This window comes from Pogona vitticeps, chromosome 4, assembly GCF_051106095.1.
Source record: "Pogona vitticeps strain Pit_001003342236 chromosome 4, PviZW2.1, whole genome shotgun sequence".
NCBI classification, from domain to species: domain Eukaryota; kingdom Metazoa; phylum Chordata; class Lepidosauria; order Squamata; family Agamidae; genus Pogona; species Pogona vitticeps.
This window is the reverse complement of record NC_135786.1, coordinates 199,069,263-199,090,402: the sequence shown is the minus strand read 5'-3', so window position 1 is coordinate 199,090,402 and position 21,140 is coordinate 199,069,263. Positions and strand designations below refer to the sequence as shown.

The 21,140-nt window shown below is 40.6% G+C and overlaps 2 protein-coding genes across 4 annotated transcripts in view; one reads left to right on the top strand and one right to left on the bottom strand.

Annotated features, from left to right (window-relative positions):
- The window catches only part of YTHDF3 (YTH N6-methyladenosine RNA binding protein F3), a 30,351-nt gene extending 19,626 nt beyond the window's left edge, over positions 1-10,725 (bottom strand). Inside the window, exons 1-3 of one of the 2 annotated variants that reach the window (XM_020811704.3) lie at positions 10,405-10,725; positions 8,828-8,852; positions 2,844-2,929 (exon numbers count right to left, since the gene is read on the bottom strand). In XM_020811704.3, the coding sequence (XP_020667363.3) occupies positions 2,844-2,929; positions 8,828-8,852; positions 10,405-10,428 (135 nt within the window). In that variant the 5' untranslated portion in view covers positions 10,429-10,725. Of the gene's footprint in view, positions 1-2,843; positions 2,930-4,520; positions 5,891-8,827; positions 8,853-10,404 lie in introns of those variants that run through there. The other variant, XM_072998984.2, reaches the window with a different exon arrangement.
- Positions 10,726-10,914: 189 nt separating this feature from the next.
- RNF4 (ring finger protein 4) lies at positions 10,915-19,428 on the top strand. 2 transcript variants are annotated; one of them, XM_020811746.3, is made up of 2 exons: positions 10,915-11,051; positions 16,752-19,428. In XM_020811746.3, exon 2 carries the CDS (start codon positions 16,792-16,794, stop codon positions 17,641-17,643), a length of 852 nt encoding a protein of 283 aa, XP_020667405.1. In that variant the 5' UTR covers positions 10,915-11,051; positions 16,752-16,791; the 3' UTR covers positions 17,644-19,428. The 2 variants fall into 2 exon arrangements, with proteins under 2 accessions (XP_020667405.1, XP_020667395.3); XM_020811736.3 differs by having other exon boundaries at positions 10,957-11,235.
- The last annotated feature ends 1,712 nt before the right edge of the window (positions 19,429-21,140 follow it).

Here is a 21,140-nt window from a genome sequence, read left to right as displayed (position 1 = left end):
GGCTGTATTAAACAAATGTTGCTTCTAGATAAGTAGATAAGAATGGTTTTATATGTCTTTCATGAGCCACAAGCATCAATATGTACTGGTGGGCATTATTATTTTGCAGACTTGTTCAAGCAATTAATTTATCTATCCTAGTTTATGTGTTTTTGCAGTTGCAAAAAAGTTTTGTTCTATTTGGGAGACTTATCAGCACCAATATTCACACTGCAATACTACAGGGAAAAGGCAATTTCTGTTTTAAACATAAATACACTTACGACTCTGACTGAAGTCCTGTTGTGTATGTTACATTGCTTAAAACTGGTTAGATCAGCAGAACCAGTTTTGCAAAAAAAGATTAAGCTGATTACACAGGAGTCTCAGGACCTTCAGAGGAGAAACCAGAAGTGTCTAATTTCTGAGAAAATCACAGGTTCTGCTAATGTCATCAGTATTATGCATTGTAACTTATAGCAATAGGATTTCAGCCACAGTGTATCAGAATACTTGCTATTGCTCTAAAGCAGCAATGGCAAACCTATGGCACGCATGTCACAGGTGGCACGCAGAGTCCTCTCTGTGGGCACGCAAGCCGTAAGTGGCTAGATCACTACCCTGACAGCCAAACCCGAGGAGGTAGCTGCTAGTGCCCCGGCAGGCCAGGATCCGGAGCAACTGGTGCTGGCGGTGGTGCGCAGGCCGAGCTATAGGTAGTGGCAGGGTTGGGCACGACCGGAGGCAGATCCGGACTGGGGTATGGAGGCACCTCTGTGCCCGGGATTCCTGCTTTCTCCATCACTTCAGCTGCCGCTGCCTGCTGGGTTGTTGTTGGTTTTGTTTGTTTGTTTTATTTTTTCCTCAGTCTGGGCACTCGGGCTCAAAAAGGTTCGCCACCACTGCTCTAAAGCTTACATAAAACTATGTTGCCCTGGCATATAACTACAGGGTGACTTGAGCAAGGGATCTAAGTTATGATAAAATGTAAGGCAACTCTACTGGTTCAATAAAAAGTCATTAGCACATCTGACTTGTATTACTCTCAAGTACAAACATGAGCAATGTAACCGCTAATAATCATAAAGATGCATGTTTGTATACATAAAAATTCTACCTCTGGCTATCACATTGCTAGCATACAATAAATTAGAAATAACACTTCCTCACACTGAAGACATCGCTATACCTTTCTTTTTAATGCGCACTTCCTGCAAACACGTATTCTCCAAGATGGGAAAATCCTTCTTTGAAAGATAGGGAATTTAAGAATTGCTGATCAAAAGGACTACAAATGGGAGGTCACATAGGAACTGTATGGCACACATCACAGAAGAATCAAATTTGTTTATTAAGTTTAATTACCTTATTCTGAAACTCTGCTGAGATACTATATAGAAATATTTTAGATTTTTAAAACAGCATTCTTCAAGAGTATGTGCCTTACTTACTTTATGAGCCTCGTGGCGCAGTGGTTAAACCGCTGTACTGCAGCCAAAACTGTGGTCACAACCTGGGGTTCAATCCCAGGTAGCCAGATCAAGGCTGACTCAGCCTTCTATCTTTCTGAGGTTGGTAAAATGAGTACCCAGCTTGCTGGGGGGGGAGCAATGTGTAGCCTGCATAATTAACTTGTAAACTGCCTAGAGAGTGCTTGAAGCACTATGGGGTAGTGTATAAACAGCACGCTTTGCTTTGCTTTGCTTACTTTTAATTCTTTAAGGCAGACGGAATCTCCCTATGTCAGCACTTTCTGTTTCCAACCATGGCTTCTATCAAATGCAATTAGCAAGCAACAATTTAAAATGTAGGACTTTAGACCCCTGATGAAATAAGATTCTACTAAAGCTTGTAAGATAAACTATTAGCTTATGACAGAATAAACCTTGGCAATATTGCAGAAAGTGTCCACACATCTATTGGCAGAGAGGTTAAATTCTAGAATGTAATTACATTCAATACTCAAGACCAATGCCAGAGAGAAATTTTAAAACTGTATTAATAATTATCCATCAGTTGCTAAGTAGTAGCAATGGCAGAACTGTTTCTGGTAGAGAATCCAGCATCAGTATACAAAATTCTTGCTGAATTTATCAGCCATAGAATCCCCACTGTGGAACTAGAATTACAGTATCTTGGTGGTTTATAATGATGATGATGATGCCACATTTCTCCCAACAAGGGACCCAAAGCAGCTCAGAACATTAAAATTCACACAATTAAAAGCACATTAAGTTAAATATTTAAAGACAAATTAAACAATATATGATTTAAAATAAAATTAAAAGGTTATGTGCCATTATCTAGCAGACTTCCTTCACAGAATGAAGTGAAAAGGTAGTAACAACAGCAGTAGGATAAGATACTCCTTCAGAACAGAACTGGATTTTATGAACGGACTAAAAAAGATTTCTAAAAGATCTCTCTTTTAATTCTTTCTCCAAAAAAAGCTAATCCAATCACATACTTTAAGAGTAATAGAAAATATGCAACACACATTTCCAAAATGAGGTGCATTATTTACTTGGGCCATTAAGCCTGTATGAATTTAAAAGTGAGTTATCAAGTAATAATTCCATATCAATATCACACAAATGTAACAGAAATATTTATTGCAAGATGACCACTGATTTACAATTTAAGTAAAGCAATGTCTTGAAGATTAAGTGAATTTATACATCCATACAAATACACACACAAACATTCAGCATATCAGTGCTTTACAAGTGCTTGAAATGAATACTTTCAAGCTTACAATGATTTAATAGCATCCTTAAAACAGTTTCATGTTAATTCTCTTATGGAACACTAAACCGCACAAGTTAGCTTTCAATCATATATAACATGTTCTCAGAAATACTCACCTGATTTGTCTGGCTACTTAGGTATGGCTCAAAATCATCATCATTTACAGCATCCTTTTGATGAATCGAACCGTTCTGCACTGAAACTGAAATGCAACCAAAATCAGAACATTTTTAGAAAGACTACTTAGTTCTTGCAACACCTGATGTGTTGCCAAATCAGAATACAACTGATAACCAGAACACGGAAAACAGCTTAGAATAAAGAAAGCAAGTAGTGCCAAAATCATCATCATTATCTTAGAACTGCATGTTGGTATCTCATATATTTACATTATCATTGTGGAAAAAAATGTGAACAGGAAGATGTTGAGAGGTAAATATACTTTCAAAATTATAAATTGGATTGCAAACTCAGCAAAAAATCAGGAAAAGGCATGGGGCCTTTAAAATGCAAATACAGGAAAGGTGATACCTTTATCACAGCCTGAAGAAGATGAATTATCATCAAAAGCTCGCTGTTTGTGGGTTTTTGGGGTTGTTTTTTTAGTGGTCCAGTAAAGGTATCACCAGTTCCTGCATTTGTATTGGATTACTGCTACCTCTCAAGAGCCTCTTGATGAAACAGTAGAGAACAATTTTGTCTGGTTTTATTCTCAGAATAAAAGTTCTGTGGATTCATATGTAAGAAGAAAGATTAATTGCATCGATCAACTAACTTCAACCAAACGTACTCTTGAGTGGTATTATGCAGAACCTCTGCAGAAATACTCAGTGGGATATTTATAATGCAAAAGGCTAGACAAGCAAACCATTTATCCTGCAGGACTAAAGAAGTTCACCAACACAACAAACAAGAAATGTATAAAGCAGCCACATTAACTCTCTGTGGTTAAGACTGTAGTATATCAATGGCTGCTGAAACATCAGTATTAGCGACCAGGATGCTTAATCTATAGCAACTACTTGCCTCGGAAATGAAATCTGCAGCTAACTTTACAGAAGTAACCACACCAAATATCATGTTATCTACACAGCTGTTCACACCCAAAACTTTACACAAATTATTTTTCTGTGAGTCTGTCCCACTTACATTCAGATTATAAAAAACAACCAGGTTATTGCAGACTACCTCTACAAGTGGGTAGTTTCTATATATCGATTACTTTTGATCATCTGTATGCACTTAAGACTATTCCCAGCAACAAAAAACAGCTTTCAATGGAAGCATATGTAGATATTAGAACTTCGGCATGACTTAGTTCTGCAACTGTGCAACATCTGAGCTTGTTTTTGTTTTGTCAACATTAGGGCTCTCAACCCATGTCAATATAAAAAAAACTACTGCAAACTTCTGCAATCTAAGCACTGCTTGCATTTTACCCACAAAGAGCAAGGACTGCATTCTTCCAAAATATGAATTGACAAACCTCAATCCACAGAGGTGCACTGAAGTCAACCATAATCTGCTACGTAAAGGGGAAAAATAAATATCGGTTTACCCCTTTATCCTGTGCCCTATCTGTTGCTGAGCAGGGAACAGGCCATTTTACTTTTTCAAATTCACTGGGCCAACACAAAACCATGTAGCTGTAACTGACACATGAGGCCATGTTCATATGTATATTAATAAGAAAAATATGTTCTGAGAAATTCTGTCAAACACACCCTATTCGGGGGAATTGAACTAATAGGAAAAGCATGAATAACAATTGCCTACCATTAAAAATAACTTACCTTCAGATCCATCACACCATATGTAATTTTACATAAGGAAAAACAGTCATTGTCTCAAGCATTTAACAGTGGAATATAACTACTAAATCACTTCTAAAGGATTTGAAGTATCTAATAAAGTTCAGATTTTTATCTGTCATGTTTGTCATGTTCAAGCATCATATAAAAAAGGACATAAGTGATTTAAAACTAGGCAAGATGCAACTTCAAAACCGGCATCCAAATCGTTGGATAGCTTTTAAAAATATATATATACAGATAAATTGTACATAGAGGCACTGGTAAGTTCAACCATGCTTCTAACACAGCTGAACTTTGAAATGTTCTGATCTATTAAGAATATCTGCTTTTATTTTTGTACATCTCTGTCTCACATACTTGTACAGAAAAATGCATGAAGTGCCCAAACATCTAGAGAAAGCTCAAACATAACTGCAAGTGGGTTAAATTTAATATCCAACACCTAATGACATAATTCCAAATGAAAGTTCTCTTTCTTACAACAAGCAGCAGATTTCCACTAGGATGAAGAGGTATTTACTAATTAATATTGTAAGTTAAGACTATAAAATACTACGTTTACTAGACTTCCTCTAAGATTTACTAATTAATATTGTACAGGAAGGATACAGAAACACTATGCTTACTAGATTTCTTCTAAACAATTTTTGGTTTCAGTAAATAAGCTTATGATGTCTGAAGCCTTGTTCTTTGTTACAAGACTAAAAATTTTTAAAAATAAGCAAAATTGAATAATTCTCATTTCAATCTTGCATGAAATCAAATAATCCCATCCAATGGCTACTACCTGTATATCTCCCTCATGTTATTAATCACATTTCTCAACTGCACATAATTATATTTCCTTTGCTTGTTTTTTTCATATAAGACATCATAAGCCACAGTGGAAAGACTTTCTTAACTCAGAATATTTTTGGAGGAAGCACACTCAGAGTATTTTTGGATTGGGGGGGGGGTAGCATTTCCATGTTAGAGAAATATCCATTTCCTAATGTAAGTTTCAGAAAGTGAAATGGGCAGCCATAAGCCAAAAAAATCATATTCAAAGGAATCCCAATAATTTCTGGTGTCAGCCATATTTTCCCTCCAATTTTTGTTTCAAAGACCTAAACCTTATGCAGGTACTAATTTACAATCAAAGAGATATAAAGCAAGGAAACACAATTTGTCTGAACTCATTCCCAAAGAAAAGCCGTTTGTATTGGTAAAGATGAATTAATGGAGAAAGACATTGACTTTTTCTTCAACTGCAAGGAAAACTTCAAAATCCAATTGCTAAGGTCTCAGCAGAGATATGATAGTTTCTCCTCAAATGGTAGAATCTTTGAAAGGGGATCAGTTCTGACTCACTAAAAAAAAAAAAGATCATATACTAATTATTCTCCTCTTTTTTTTCCTTGAAAAAAGAATGATCAAGTAAGCAACTGTTATACCTAGAAGAATAAAGTTCTGAATACAGGAGACTTAACCAATACAAACCTCTTTCCTTGTTTAACTAAAAGTAATCTACTCCTGAAATTCTTCTTTTACAATAGAACATTAGAACACTTGTCAAGGACTAGAATACACAAAAGTACTTTAAAGTGAAAGATGTTGCTATTATATTGACACTTAAGCATCCTTTTCAAATGTAAACAGAAGATCCCCATCTTTGATCATTTTATATACAGTGGTGCCTCGTTTATAATTACCTTGTTAAACGACGAAACCGCTTGACGATGAGGCTTTTGCGATCACTTTTGAGATCACAAAACGATGTTCTAATAAGAAAATTTTGCTTCACGATGATCGGTTCCCTGCTTCGGAAACCGATTTTTTGCTAGATGACGATTTTAAAACAGCTGATCAGCAGCTCTAAAATGGCCGCCTGCTGTGCAAAATGGCTCCCCGCTGTGCTTTAGGACGGATTCCTCGCTATACAGGCACCGGAAAATGGCCGCCCTATGGAGGATCTTCACTTTATGATGAGGTATTTAGCCCATTGGAACGCATTGAACTGGTTTTCAATGCATTTCAATTGGCTTTTTCGTTTCGCTTGAAGAGGATTTCGCTTAACAACGATTTAAATGGAACGAATTATCCTCATCAAGCGAGGCACCACTGTAATCTTACAAAAGTATTTCACACTTCAACAGGTGCATAGCCCTCTGGCTTACAATGTTTAAAGTAATTTTATGCATTTGCAAGTTGTACAAACTTCCCATGTCCTGTCTGTTTCTACTGAATTTGAGGATTTAATTAATTTAATGGCTTTTTCTTAACTCAACTGATGCAAAATCTCTTTAATTATTTTTATCTGAGAGTGAAAGTATGGATTATAAAAATCCTAATTAAACTCCTTCCACATCATTCTCTGAGAGTTCCATCGTGACCAGAACCAAAGGGGCTGCAAACTATTGCTGTGAGTGCATGGAGGAGGGTGGAATCACTCTTGCTCATGCTGCTGCACACCTTAGAGGAGCCTTGCTTGCTGGAGAACAGAGGTGCTAGAATAAGTTACTGCTGCAGGTTATTATGCTATAATAATATAGGGTTGACACTGGTGATCCATATACCCATGTCCGTATAGGCACACAGTCCTAATTCAAGAATTGCACTATATATGGTGTTGTGTACAGGTATTCTCTATCCTCACACTGCATATTTCCCTGATATAGAGCTCAGTCTCAAACAGTGGTTCCCAAGCCTGGGTCCTAGATGTTCTTGGATTATAATGTGATAAACAGGATGAGAGCATAGAGGCTCTCATTGGAGTGCCATCCACAAGTAAGACCGCCAAGGAGGTGCAGACCACTCCACCGCCGACACCTCCCAGGAAAGCACACCAGGGGACAGACACCTGGGAGCTAGAAACAAGCCTGCGGGGTCTGACAGTAGCAACCCAAACGGAAAGAGAATTGGTGGGAAGGGAGGAAAAGGGGAGGTCCATGGCAGAGGCGGGAATGGTGTTTATAAATAGAGAGAACGACAATATCGCGGGCGGCTGGGAACTCATCTGGGTGGAAGACCCTTGGACTGGGAAATGGGAAAGGGTGAATGTACCCAGAGAGGAGGCAGACTATCGCCGAAGGAGAGGACTTCCCCAACGCCCATCTTACTGGGGTGAGTCCAAAATGAGAAAGTGGAGGCGGCAACTGAGGGAAGAGAAGGAAGCAGCGGTGAGAGAAGCTGAAGAATGTTGTTGAGCATGGCAAGCCGAGGAGGCGCGGAGGATGATGTACCTCCAGGACCATGGGGACAACCTGCAGGTGAGAGAGACCCGGTATGGCAAGGGGACGAGGATAATGAAACCTCCCCACCATTGAGAGATGGAGAGACTGAAGCAGATGTTCAGGACTATGACTCCTTTGTTGCTGGACCTTGGGACATTAAATCTTTGAACCCGTTTGACTCGGAACTTTGGTTGCCCTTGCGAGCCCCATTGGCATCGCAAGAAAAGTTACAACATGAACCGTTTAAAGAAGCTTCACCTCTGCATAAAGAAATAAACACTAGTTTGGATTTGGGTTTAAAAAAGACTCCTGGTTTATCTGACCAAAGGGGAGGGATGAACACTGAACCTTCACATATAACTCCCAGAAATCCTGACAGCACAGCTAGTGGTGAAGCCTTCTGGGACTTTTAGTCCAAGAACATCTCAGGACCCAAGACTGAGAACCACTGGTCTGGACAATAATCAATACATATATCAGACTCAGTCGATTTGGGTGAAAGAACAAAATAAAAAATAGTGAAAGAACAACTGTGCATTTAGAAAATTGTTTGAAAAAATCTATGACTGAAGTAAGGGAACATATAAGAGAGAAACACCTGGATCTTCAGATAACTTATGGAGCAACAGAAGTCTTCTATTCTCACCTCTTAGCCCAACCAACACCTAACCCAGGGGATGGGACAGAATATCTTGAGCAATATGAAAACACTATTGAGATCATTGTTCCTGAATATATCATTGCAATACTTATACTGGCTCCACTAACATTTTAAAGTTATTCTACATGCTACACCAACATATTCACACACAAAAAAATAGGTAGCTGATCAAAAAAGAGAAGCTGTGTCATTTGATCACCTGATTAATCATAGCCAGCAGGAGCAAAGTATTAACAGCATTAAAGCTTACTAAAATCCTTGGGGGAAGTACAATGCAATTCACATCTTTTCATTGATACATCCTACTGAAATTACAATATCAGTATGAAACTATGACTGTAACAGAAATACATTATTTAGGTATAGAGTATTCTCTATGACTGAGAACCTAAAAAGTATACAACCCAACTTACCTTTATTTCCCTGTCCTTTAGGTCTCTGTTAGTAATAAAGAAAAAAGAAAAAAAATTAACCAAATCAGATATTAAAAACTGCAAAGTTTACCAATTTGATTTATACAAATAATATGGTGTCAAACAAACCAGACTGTTGTGGTGTTTGTTTGGGATTTTTGACAATGACAAAATAGTAGTTAACTTGGTGAATCCTACACAAGTTACTCCTTGAGACCTCAAAATCACTGTAAGCATTAAAGGTCACTGCCATATTTTGCCATCCAAGAACACACACACACACAAAAAAACAGACCACAGAAGTGTTTGGCAACCTAAAGGGTTAAATTAGACATAAGTTTTAAAAATCATAAACTGTACAATACCTGATTCTTTAGAGACTAAAAGCATAACTAAAAACTACTCTTCAGCACTTAATAGAAAGATGCTTCTTAACTGTATAAAGCACCAAATATAACACTCCAAAAACACAATCTCTGTCCATTTCTGCCACTTAAAGCAGAAGTGTGAAGTTTATTGGTCTAAAGAAAAAAATGAGCCTGAAACATCACATGTATCTACTGTATGTCGTTATTCACTGCCATCATTGAATATCATTTGTATTTTCCCTTACTTCAATGCCAAGCTTAACAAATCTGACCCAGGAATGATTTCCTCAAATTATGCAATCCTGACAAAATACAGAAAAACCTGTACTTACCTACCTCTGGCCAATAAAAAAGAAAGTTATTTTCAAAGGTGATGCTTCTAAGTTTAAAGTAGTAGTAATCAGTCTGGAAACATGGACTCTGACTTCCATGTTATAAACCTATACATTTTGTTCAATTTGTCCTGAACCAAAACACCTTCATTACCATCTCTTTGAGAACAATGTATAGCCTGAGAAAGAGAGAAGATCTGAAGGTTGAGGCTTGTGAGGATCAGGACTAGAAAAATACCCATATGGAAGAAAAATAATGAAGAGTATTTATGAATGAAAAACAGGACGACTAAATAAAGAAATGAAAAATATTTAGGCAAGGTATCAGCACGCAAATAAGAGAACTGGAAACGTGGCATAGAGGAAAACCACTGTAAACGGACTACACCGCAAATTAAATAAAGCAGCAAAGCGAGTGTGTGTGTGTGTGTGTAAAAAGATACCTTCGAGGAAGGCGAGTGGCAGTGAGTCGTGCAAAAACCCGCAGAGCTACAAACTCCAGCTGCTGGGATGAGGGAAGGAGTGTGACCTGATGGCGGCACAAGCCAGCTGGGGGGAGACGAATGCCAAGCCCGAGGGAAAGCCTCGGAGAAGCCAAGGGCCGAAGCCCGTGAGGCAAAACGGGCCTCTCCGTGAACAGAAGCACGACGATCGCCTCCCAGCCTGAGCGGGGAGGAGGCCCCAGGCCGAGGCTCAGCGGCCTCGAGGCCTGCGGAGGGGGCGGTCCTGGAAGCAGGGGAGGAGTCCTACGGCCTCGGATGTAGCGGCCGCAGATCCCCGCTATGCCCAGCGGAAGGAGGGCGGGACGAAAGGGCGAGGACGGCCCGGCCGGGCCACCCCCTCGCTCAGAAAAGCCAAGGCCCGGCGAAGGCGCTACCTGGTCGACGCTGGTGGCTGACATTCTTCACGGGGAGCCGCAATCCCCCTCACCCCGCTCCGCTTGGGCCTCCTCTTTCTCTTCCTCGAGTCGTCGTTCCCGCCGCCGCTTTGGCCGCCGCTCTCCCCGCCTCCGTCGGCTGATTGTCTTCGCAGCCCGGACCCCCTTTCCCTGGTCGGTGCCGCCGAACGCAACCAGCTGGACACAACTCGCTTTCCCTCCCCTGATCCGGGCTTCGCTTTCCCACAATGGCGGACGCGCTCCGGCTCCTACTTCCGCTCCGCGGCGCCCTGACCTTCCGCTCTTCCCCCCTCCCCCTCTGACGACGTTGTCGTCGTCGTCGTCGCGCCCGACCTTTCCCTTTCCGTCTCCGCCTCATGTCACGTGGGCGAGGGGAGGAGAAGGAAGGAAAAAAGAACCACCAGGAGAGGGGGGGGCGTGGGCGCGAAAGACCGGCAATGAGAGCGCCTGCGCTTGAACTGCCTCAAAGAACCCGTATGTGCCGCAAATGGGGCTGGGGAGTCTGACGGGATAGCGCAGGCTCAGTGACAACTGTGGCCGGTTGGTGTGGAAGAGGAGGAAGTGACGTTAAGGTTCTCGGTGTTCGAGAACCGCACAGAGAACCGTATAAGAACCCAGAAGAAAAGGTTTGTGCGCTTTTTGAAGGGAGGCAACGGTTGTGTTCTGACCGTTTAGCTGGGAGAGACCGTTGGTCTGTAGGGAGGTTTGAGGAACGTCCGATAGGCTTTCAGTGTTTGAGGGGCGTGTTTGGAGAGCAAAGAGGTGGAGGGGTATGGAGAGGATTCCTGCCAGGACCCTTCCTTCCTTGAGGTACTACCATTGATTCCCTTACCATTTCACGACAGGGAGGTACAGACTGTAATGTCCTCACCGCTCGTATCCCATTAGGGGCCTGCTTAAAACGGCTGAAGGACGTGAACAGAAAGAAGGAAATGTACTTAAAGAAAGGCGGGGCTGGCAAGGAAATGGCGATGGAGGATGTGGCTGTGTGGGGTTATTGAGGTGACAACATTTGCCTTGCGGGATTTGGAGGGCCAACCCCAGACTCTCCTCAGCTAGCTGAGGACCTTCACCATACATGCCTTGTGCGGGAAACAACGCCCGCCCCGCACTCAGCTAGTCAGGAGAGCAGCGACTGTTGGTGCGAGTTCTAATGGCGGTTTAGAACGTGGCTAGCCAGAAAGGCTGTATTATTTATTTATTTTATGTACGTACTGGCTTTTACCCCGCCCGTGTAAATTCAAACGAATCTACTCTGCGCGGCTTACATTGCGAGCAATATAAAAACAAGAATGAAAACTGTGGCAGGAAACGCACCTTTTCTCAGGGTACTCTCCAGCAGTTAATCGCCAATTAATCCGACCCTTTAGGGCTCCTTGCTGTCGATAAGGGCTGGCTGAGAGGCCTAGCTTTTCTCGCTGAATCATGGCTTAAATTCTGAATATAAAAGGAGATTTCTTCAAGAACCTACGAGAGGAGTTGGTGGTTTAGTCTCTTGTTTCAAGGCTTCTTGTTTCATAGGCAAGTCCTTCAACTTCCTTTATCTCTGGGTGAAATGGTGGGATAAAGAAAGCAGTTTTTGGCATTACACAAATGTCAAATAAAAAAGGTTGGGAGTTCAATGTCCTCCTTGGAGAAGAGCCATCCAGAATGGTTTTGGGCAAACTCCCCAGTTCCAAGGAACATACAGAAGAAGGGAATGGTAAACCATTTCTAAGTATTCTCTCCCTGGAAAACCCTGGAACAGGTTCACCATAAGTCAGAAGTCATTTATTTATTTTATTTCTATCCCGCCTATCTGATCAAATTAGACCACTCTAGGCGGCTTAATGGAACATTATTATTATCATTTAAAAGCAAAAATGTGACTTTATGTCATGATAATTCCAGGGTTCCTAAGCTTCTTTTGGCTACTGAACTGTTCTTACATTGTGAGGAGTTTCAAGACCTATAGTTTGTGTGTTCCTGTTGCACAAACACTGAAGCATTTGTCTTACAGCTTTGGCTATCTTAATGAAATGGATATAGTTATGCTGGCAAGTTGCTCTTATTTTCTGGTCATGGTTTTAATATCAGTGTTGAAACAGCCTGTCCCTGTTTCTTTCTGAATTTCATTATCTTTGTAGTTATCAACTTATTTACTTGTTTAAAATGGCATCTCTTCATTGGCAGCTGCTATATTGATGGCTGCTACATACATACCCCTTCATGGATTGCTGCCTTGTCGTGGCAAAGGGGCCTGAGTAATTCAGAGAAGCTATGGGCTATGCCGTGGAGGGACACCCAAGAAGGACAAGTCGTAGTGGAAAGTTCTGAATAAATGCGATCCACCTGGAGCAGGAACTTGCAAGCCACTCCAGTATCTTTGCCAAGAAAACTCCATGAACAGGGGGAAAAGGTTAAAAGATATGATGCTAGAAGATGAGTCCCTCAGGTCAGAAGGCATCCAACATGCTACTGAGGAAGTGCGGAGGACAAGGACAAGTAGTTTCAGAGTTAATGAAGTGGTTGGGCCAAAGCTGAAAGGACGCTCAGCTGCGGACGGGCCTGGAAGTGAAAGGAAAGTCCAATGCTGCAAAGAAAAATACTGCATAGGAACCTGGAATGTAAAATCTATGAACCTTGGGAAGCAGGATGTGGTCAAACGGGAGATGGCAAGAATCAACATTGACATCCTGGGTGTCAGTGAACTAAAATGGACAGGAATGGGCAAATTCAATTCAGATGATTATCATATCTACTATTCTGGGCAAGAATCCCGTAGAAGAAATGGAGCAGCCCTCATAGTCAACAAGAGTGGGAAAAGCTATACTGGGATACAATCTCAAAAATGATAGAATGATTTCAATATGAATACAAGGCAGACCTTTCAACATCACAGTAATCCAAGTTTATGCGCTAACCACTCATGCTAAACAGGCTGAAATTGGCGAATTCTATGAAGACTTACAGAGCCTATTAGAACTGACACCAAAGAAAGATGTTCTTGTCATTATAGGGGATTGGAATGCTATAGTAGGGAGCCAAGAGATAAAAGGAACAACAGGTAGGTTTGGCCTTGGAGTTCAAAATGAAGCAGGGCAAAGGCTAATAGAATTTTGTCAAGAGAACAAACTGGTCATCACAAACACTCTTTTCAAGCAACACAAAAGCCAACTCTACACATGGACATCACCAGATGGGCAATACCAAAATCAGATTGATTATATTCTCTGCAGCCAAAGATGGAGAAGCTCTATACAGTAAGCAAAAACAAGACCTGGAGCTGGTTGTGGCTCTGATCATCAGCTTCTTAAAGTAAAACTCAAGCTCAAACTGAAGAAAATAGGAAAAACCCCTGGACTAATCAGGTATAATCTAAACCAAATCCCTTATGAATACACAATGGAAGTGAAGAACATATTTAAGGAACTAGATTTGGTGGACAGAGTGCCTGATGAACTATGGATGGAGGCTCATAACATTGTACAGGAGGCAGCAACAAAAACCATCTGAAAGAAAATGCAAGAAAGCAAAGTGTCTGTCCAACAAGGCCTTATAAATAGCAGAGAAGAGAAGGGAAACAAAATGCAAGGGAGATAATAAAAGTTACAGAAAATTGAATGCAGACTTCCAAAGAATAGCAAGCAGAGACAAGAGGGCCTTCTTAAATGAACAGTGCAAAGAAATAGAGGAAAATAATAGAAAAGGAAAAACCAGAGATCTGCTGAAGAAAATTGGAGATATTAAAGGAATATTTTGTGCAAAAGTGGACATGATAAAGGACAAAAATGGTAGGGACCACACAGAAGCAGAAGACAATCAAGAAGAGGTGGCAAGAATACACAGAAGAATTATATCAGAAAGCTGTTGATGTCCCGGACAACCCAGATAGTGTGGTTGCTGACCTTGAGCCAGACATCCTGGAGAATGAAGTCAAATGGGCCTTAGAAAGTATGGCTAACAACAAGGCCAGTGGAGGTGATGGAATTCCAATTGAACTATTTAAGATTTTAAAAGATGACACTGTTAAGGTGCTACACTCAGTATGCCAGCAAGTTTGGAAAACCCAACTGGCCAGAGGGTTGGAAAAGATCGGTTTACATCCCAATCCCAAAGAAAGGCAGTGCCAAAGAATGCTCCAACTACCGGACAATTGCACTCATTTCACACACTAGCAAGGTTATGCTCAAAATCCTCCAAGGCAGGCTTCAGCAGTATGTGGACCGAGAACTCCCAGAAGTACAAGCTCGATTTCGAGGGGGCAGAGGAACTCGAGACCAAATTGCTAACATGTGCTGGATTATGGAGAAAGCCAGAGACTTCCAGAAAAATATTTACATCTGTTTCATTGACTATGCAAAAGCTTTTGACTGTGTGGACCACAGCAAACTGTGGTAAGTCCTTAAAGAAGTGGGAGTGCCTGACCACCTTGTCTATCTCCTGAGAAACCTATATGTGGGACAGGAAGCAACAGTTAGAACTGGATATGGAACAACTGATTGGTTCAAAATTGGGAAAGGAGTACAACAAGGCTGTATATTGCCTCCTTGCTTATTTAACTTATACGCAGGATATATCATGTGAAAGGCATGACTGGATGAATCCAAAACGAATTAAGATTGCCAGAAGAAATATCAAGAACCTCAGATATATAGATGATATCACTCTGATGGCAGAAAGTGAGGAGGAATTAAAGACCCTCTAAATAAGGTGGAAAGAGGAGAGCGCAAAAAAATTGGTCTGAAGCTCAACATAAAAAAAAACGAAGATCATGGCCGCTGGCCCCATCATCTCCTAGTAAATAGAAGGGGAAGATATGGAGGCAGTGACAGATTTTACTTTCTTGGGCTCCATGATCACTGCAGATGGTGACAGCAGCCACAAAATTGGTTTTTTCAGTAGCGCTGTATGGAAGTGAGAGCTGGACCATAAAGAAGGCTGACCGCTGAAGAACTGATGCTTTTGAATTGTGGTGCTGGACTGCAAAGAGAACAAACTTATCACATTATAAAGGAATTCAACCCTGAGTGCTCACTGGAAGGACAGATCCTGAAGCTGAGGCTCCTATACTTTGACCATTTCATGAGAAGAGAAGATGTTTCCCTGATGCTGGGAAAGTGCGAGAGCAAGAGGAGAGGGGGATGACAGAGGACAAGATGGTTGGACAGTGTCACCGAAGCTACCAACATGAATGTGACCCAACTCCGGGAGGCAGTGGAAGACAGGAGGCCCTGGTGTGCTGTGGTCCATGGGGTCCCGAAGAGTCAGACACTACTTAACGACTAAACAACAACATACAGTTAACCCTCGGCTTACGAACAGCTCTAGATATGAACATTTTGACTTACAAACCGCTCTACTAGGAAAAAATGAACTTGACTTGTGAACTTTTTCTGAGTTACGAACAGAAAAATGCGCGGGGAAGGCAGGGAACCTTTCTTCCCCCCGCTGCCCCACCCTCACAGCAAGCGCCACTTTCAGAAGCCTCCCAGGGGCAGGGGAAAAGAACCATTTTACAGTATTTCAAGCTTCTCCCCTGCCTTCCCAGCAGTCATTTTATGCTCTTCTCCGCTCCCCCCTCCCCGACTCTCAGCTGATTGGAGCTCGGTCTCAGAGGCTTCCCCTGGCTTCCTCAGCAGATAAAAAGGCAGTACAAAAGCACCCGGGGAAGCTTCTGAAAGCGGCACTTTGCCATGGGATGGCAGGCCTGCCCCCCATCCCGCCCCCCCCGTGGCAAAGCGCTGCTTTCAGAAGCCTCCCAGATTCACAGATCTTTTGGTCTGATGTTTGCATCTATACTTCACATTCTGCCTGCTTCTCCATGCCCTGCTATTGGAGATCTCTAGAGATGCTTGATTTACAGAATATCTGTAGGTGTTTTCTGAAATTTTAGTACAATGGGTAACTGCATAATAATTCTAAATTCTAGTCTGAAAAATTGCTTTGATGACTGTTTGATAAATGGAAGTCAATAATGCCTATATAGTTGAGTCTGTGAGAAAATAAGCTTACTTCTGATATCATAGAATCAGTTTTTCATGCACATTGTGAGGACATAATGCCCATGTAGTTCAGTGCTCAGTAAGTCTGTCATTGGATCATTGTGGCTTGGTGTTAGAAATGCACCAAGGTCCCCACAATGCAACCATTGTTCCAACTAGAGTACAGAATAGACTATGGCTAACAAAGAGAGAAAGTGCACTTTTTTAAACATACATCCGCAGATCACAGTGTGGAAGGTTAGAGTTCTGTTCCTTTGTGGCTTATTGCTTGGGATTATGTATATATGTATGGCTTCAAGTTTATGTGTCAGGAGGTCTCACATATTTCTCTTATTTCTACAGTACTAGTTTATTTGGGAGTTCTGCCTTTCGTGCCTCTACCATGAGCCCCACTGATTCTAAGCGTTGTGGTGCCAAGCGTAGGAAGAACAAGAGAGGAACTTGTCTTATCCAATCAAGTCTGGATTCTGTGGAGGTCAAATCTGTGGATACTGCTTCCTCAGCTGCCACTTCATCCTCATCATCTCCATCTACTTCCTCTGTGGGCATCTCCTTCCAGGCTGTTGCTACTGTTTCTTCTCCTTCTGCTGGAAATGATCTTTTGGCAGCAACTGCCACAGCTGCTCCCTTGGTTTCCAGTGAACGGATGGGGAAGAGTGAGATTCCAAAAAAACGTTGTGGAGGAACAATTAATTCTAGACAAAGTTGTAAGCGAAGTCGAATGGACACTTCAGCTGGGGAGGCTGCTTCGCAGACAGAGCCTATTGACCTTGAAGAAAATACTTGTGAAGAAGTAGTGGACCTCACGTGTGAGTCTTCAGAACCAATAGTGGTTGATCTTACACGTAATGATTCTGTTGTGATAGTTGAAGAAAATACTTGTCAACAGCAGAGCCAAGAATTAAGAAGCCAGCAACCCCCTGAGAGCTGTGTATTAAGCAGTGATGATGATGAATCGAGAGATAATGATGTGGTGCTGACTAGTACATTGCCCAGAGAGTTGGAATTACTGGAAGATAGAATTTCAAGTACACGACGTTCAGGTACTGTGAGCTGTCCAATTTGCATGGATGGATATTCAGAAATTGTACAGAGTGGGCGGCTCATTGTATCTACAAAATGTGGTCATGTCTTTTGTAGTCAATGCCTTCGTGATTCTTTAAGAAATGCCAATTCTTGCCCAACTTGTAGGAAGAAGCTTGGTTACAAACAGTATCATCCAATTTATATATGAAGCCTTAATAAATTCTTCTCCAAAGAATAAGAACTGAGCTTTCATGGATACATCATAAATCTTTAATTCAGCAAACAATAAAAATTAGCATTCAGACTTATGCCAAAATGACAAATAATTTTGGATGATTCTAGATGGCCTTTTAATTGGTCTACCTTGCATATGAGATTTTGTCTCGTTCTGTTAGAAAGTTGGCGTTACAGTTCATTGGGGCCTACACGTTTGTAGGACATTTGCCATGATAGTAGCTGATGTTGCCATAATTCTCCTGAAGAACTGAAATGAAACTTTTGCAAAATATCTCTTCCACTTTAAGACTTGAGTCATTATGCTCATACTAATGCAAATAAAACTGGGAAACAACTAGGGAACCATCAAGTCTTTGTGTATTTCACACTGTAAGAATCAGTCCAAATCAGTTTCCCTAAAACAAGCTTTTTGTGTCTATCATTCTGTCAGTCACTTTATTTGTATAGCAGCCTTCCACAAACTGTTATGATCAAAGTGGTTCTAGGTATGCATGATTTTCTGAATTTCCAAGGGGACAAAACTGGACTTTATAGCCATACTGTAACACATTTTTATATAAAATGTGGAGACACTTTATCTGAAGGCATTTTCCAGTCAGCGGAGAAGACTGCGATTTATGTAGGAATTTATGGAGCCATAGTAACAAATCTATGTGCATGTCCTTCTGTATCTTCAAAAGCATATGTTGAAACCTGCCTTCTCCCCTTTTGGGGAGGAAACAAAATTGTGCTGTGGTTTTAAAAGTTTATTTTTGCCCTTTCAAATATTCATGGTATGATGCTAAATTGCTTTGGGCTAAATCCTTAACAATGTACTGATGACCTCATATCTTCAACAGCATATTGCTGGTGCATAACTGATGGGCTATTAATAATTTAGAATGGTGACACCGAAAATAATACATTTATTCTTTAGCATATAATATAGTATAATTTGTGTGGGTTTCTTAAATATGTGTGCTACCATTTGCACTTTCCCCAAACAGATGTATATGAAGAAATTAAAAGGCCCCCAAAACTTCATTAACTTACCATTTGATTATTGTCAAAATGGTCTTACAGTGAAATTTGACTGCAGCACTATGTACAGAGTTGCAAATATTTAGAAAAACTACTGTTACATGTATGAAGCTTTAGCCTTATTGGATTGCTACACACTTAGCACAATGTAATTTGTGGTACATCCACAGGTCCCTTTTCTCAGCTCTTTACTCTGTAATGCACAGTGATTGTCAGATGCAGGGGGAATTAAGTTCTGAAGGGTAATGAAGACTTTCAGTAATATACTGAAAAAAGTGGAAAGTTTGGTCCTTTAACTACATTAGCATGCAACTGGTCATCAGCACATACCATATAACCATGAGGACTAATGTGAAAGGTTTTGAAAATGCTGTCTTGTTCATAATACAAATACTAGTAAAGCATCCAAAATAAACAATTGCGAGTTTTCTCATTATACTAATGTAGTACTGAAGTGGTGACTATACATAGAATATTTTCCCATTATTAGAGATTTAGAGAAAGTTTTAGATGCTTCCAGACTGTTTCGATTGTGATAGAATATCTGTAAGTTCTTCACAGTTTTTAATGTCCAGAAAGTTGCCACTCCTGCCTTGGTACAAAAAGAGCAATCTAAAAACTGAGTTTTTCTCTAATATAACCTTTGAACCCTTTCTTGGCCTTGTCAGAACTATATATCCATGAGCATTCCCACATGATTGAGGGTTGCAACTAAATGAAACATATGCTTGTCCCAACCCATGTAGTTTGGTTATTTAAGTGCCACATCTGGTGTTTGCAAATAAGCAGTTCCCATAGCACTGAATTTTAACAGGTTTTATAGATGGTAAAGTGGTTTTAAAATGCTTTATGCAATTTTTGCCACTTCAGCAAAATTTTCTTGGATATTGTGAATACATATGTCCTTAAAAAAGGTAAAACTTTATTAACTTTAAGTTTTGGACGTTATATTCTCTTAACTGGAGAAACCTATCACAGTTAGCTATTTATCAACTCAGATCAATTCCTCTTCCATAAATATGGCAGTGTACAAGAAATTATATCACCTCTAAGGGCATATTAATGCTAATTAAGGAGTCCCACTTAGATTTATTGTTATTTAAACATAATGTCATTATGTATAAACCAGGTGTTTCATGCATGGCATAGAACTGAAATAAGGGCTGCTTAATTAACAACATTTTAATTCATGCAAAAATCTGAAAGACAATGCCTCTTTTGGATTCTTACATAAATTACAGTGGTGCCTCGCACAACGGGCGCCTCGTAGAGCGATGAATTCACTCTATGAGGCCGGTTTTGCGATCGCAAATGCAATCGCAAAACGGTGCCCGCATAGGGCGAAAATCGCTTACCGACCTTCGCTTTGCGACCCGCCGATCAGCTGTTCAGCGGCTACAAAATGGTCGCCACGCAGCGTTTTCGCGCCCTCGTTAAGCGAGGGGATGGCGCGAAAATGGCTGCCGGCCATAGAGAAGCATCGTTGAACGGTGAGTATTCGGCCCAATTGGAACGCATTAAACCATGTTTAATGCGTTCCAATGGGTTTTTACGTTCCTTTGAACAATGCTTTCACACAGCGAGGATTAATCCGGAACGGATTAACCTCGCTGTGCGAGGCACCACTTGTATTTTGATACTAACTAGACAGTCTCCACTTCAGTTCTGTTTTGTGGCTGAAGCTCCTGATTTGTATACAGTGACATTACATTTACCCAATGAGGAATCAAAGAGATGGGGGCCTTTAATTAGTGGCAATCTGCTACTGTCTGTGATGAAATTTTCATAGATCAGAATTTATGGAATAGGATTTTGAAAAATGAAGATGCAGACCTATATGTAGGAATAAGTCCCAGTAAACTCTCAGGAGCTTACTCTTGCCTTTGTATAAAGTCACAATGTGTTAATTCATAAAGTCAGCATTCATAATTGACTTAACTTTCCTAATCTGGAAAAAAGTCTAGTATGTTGTCCATGGAATTGTATGATAATTTTTATTGGTCTGTGTGTACTCAGATGTTACACATCCAGACATGGAGTGAATTTTTGAGTGTCCTGCTAATTAAAAAAAAAACAGTTTGTATCACTTACCACCCTAACTTGGGTGAGATATTTAACCAAATTTAGACAACAGCTAATAGAACCATTGATATCAGTGAAATCTTCATTTTGGTTAACCTTAGATTCACTGATTTCAGGGGTCTGCTTTTATTGCCACTAATTTAGAATCGAATCCATAGATTGTATTTAGACATATGATATTATATGTAATATTAAGAGGCATTAGGAATGTGTGTTTCCCCTCCTTTCTCTCAAGAGAGCAGAAGTGTTCTTTTTTTTTAATAACTATAGTATAGTATATCTGAATCTGGTTAGTCTTGCTAGTGCCTTACTGAAACAGGCCAATTTCAGATCTCAGTTTACAAAGCAGGCATATTTCAGTAAACA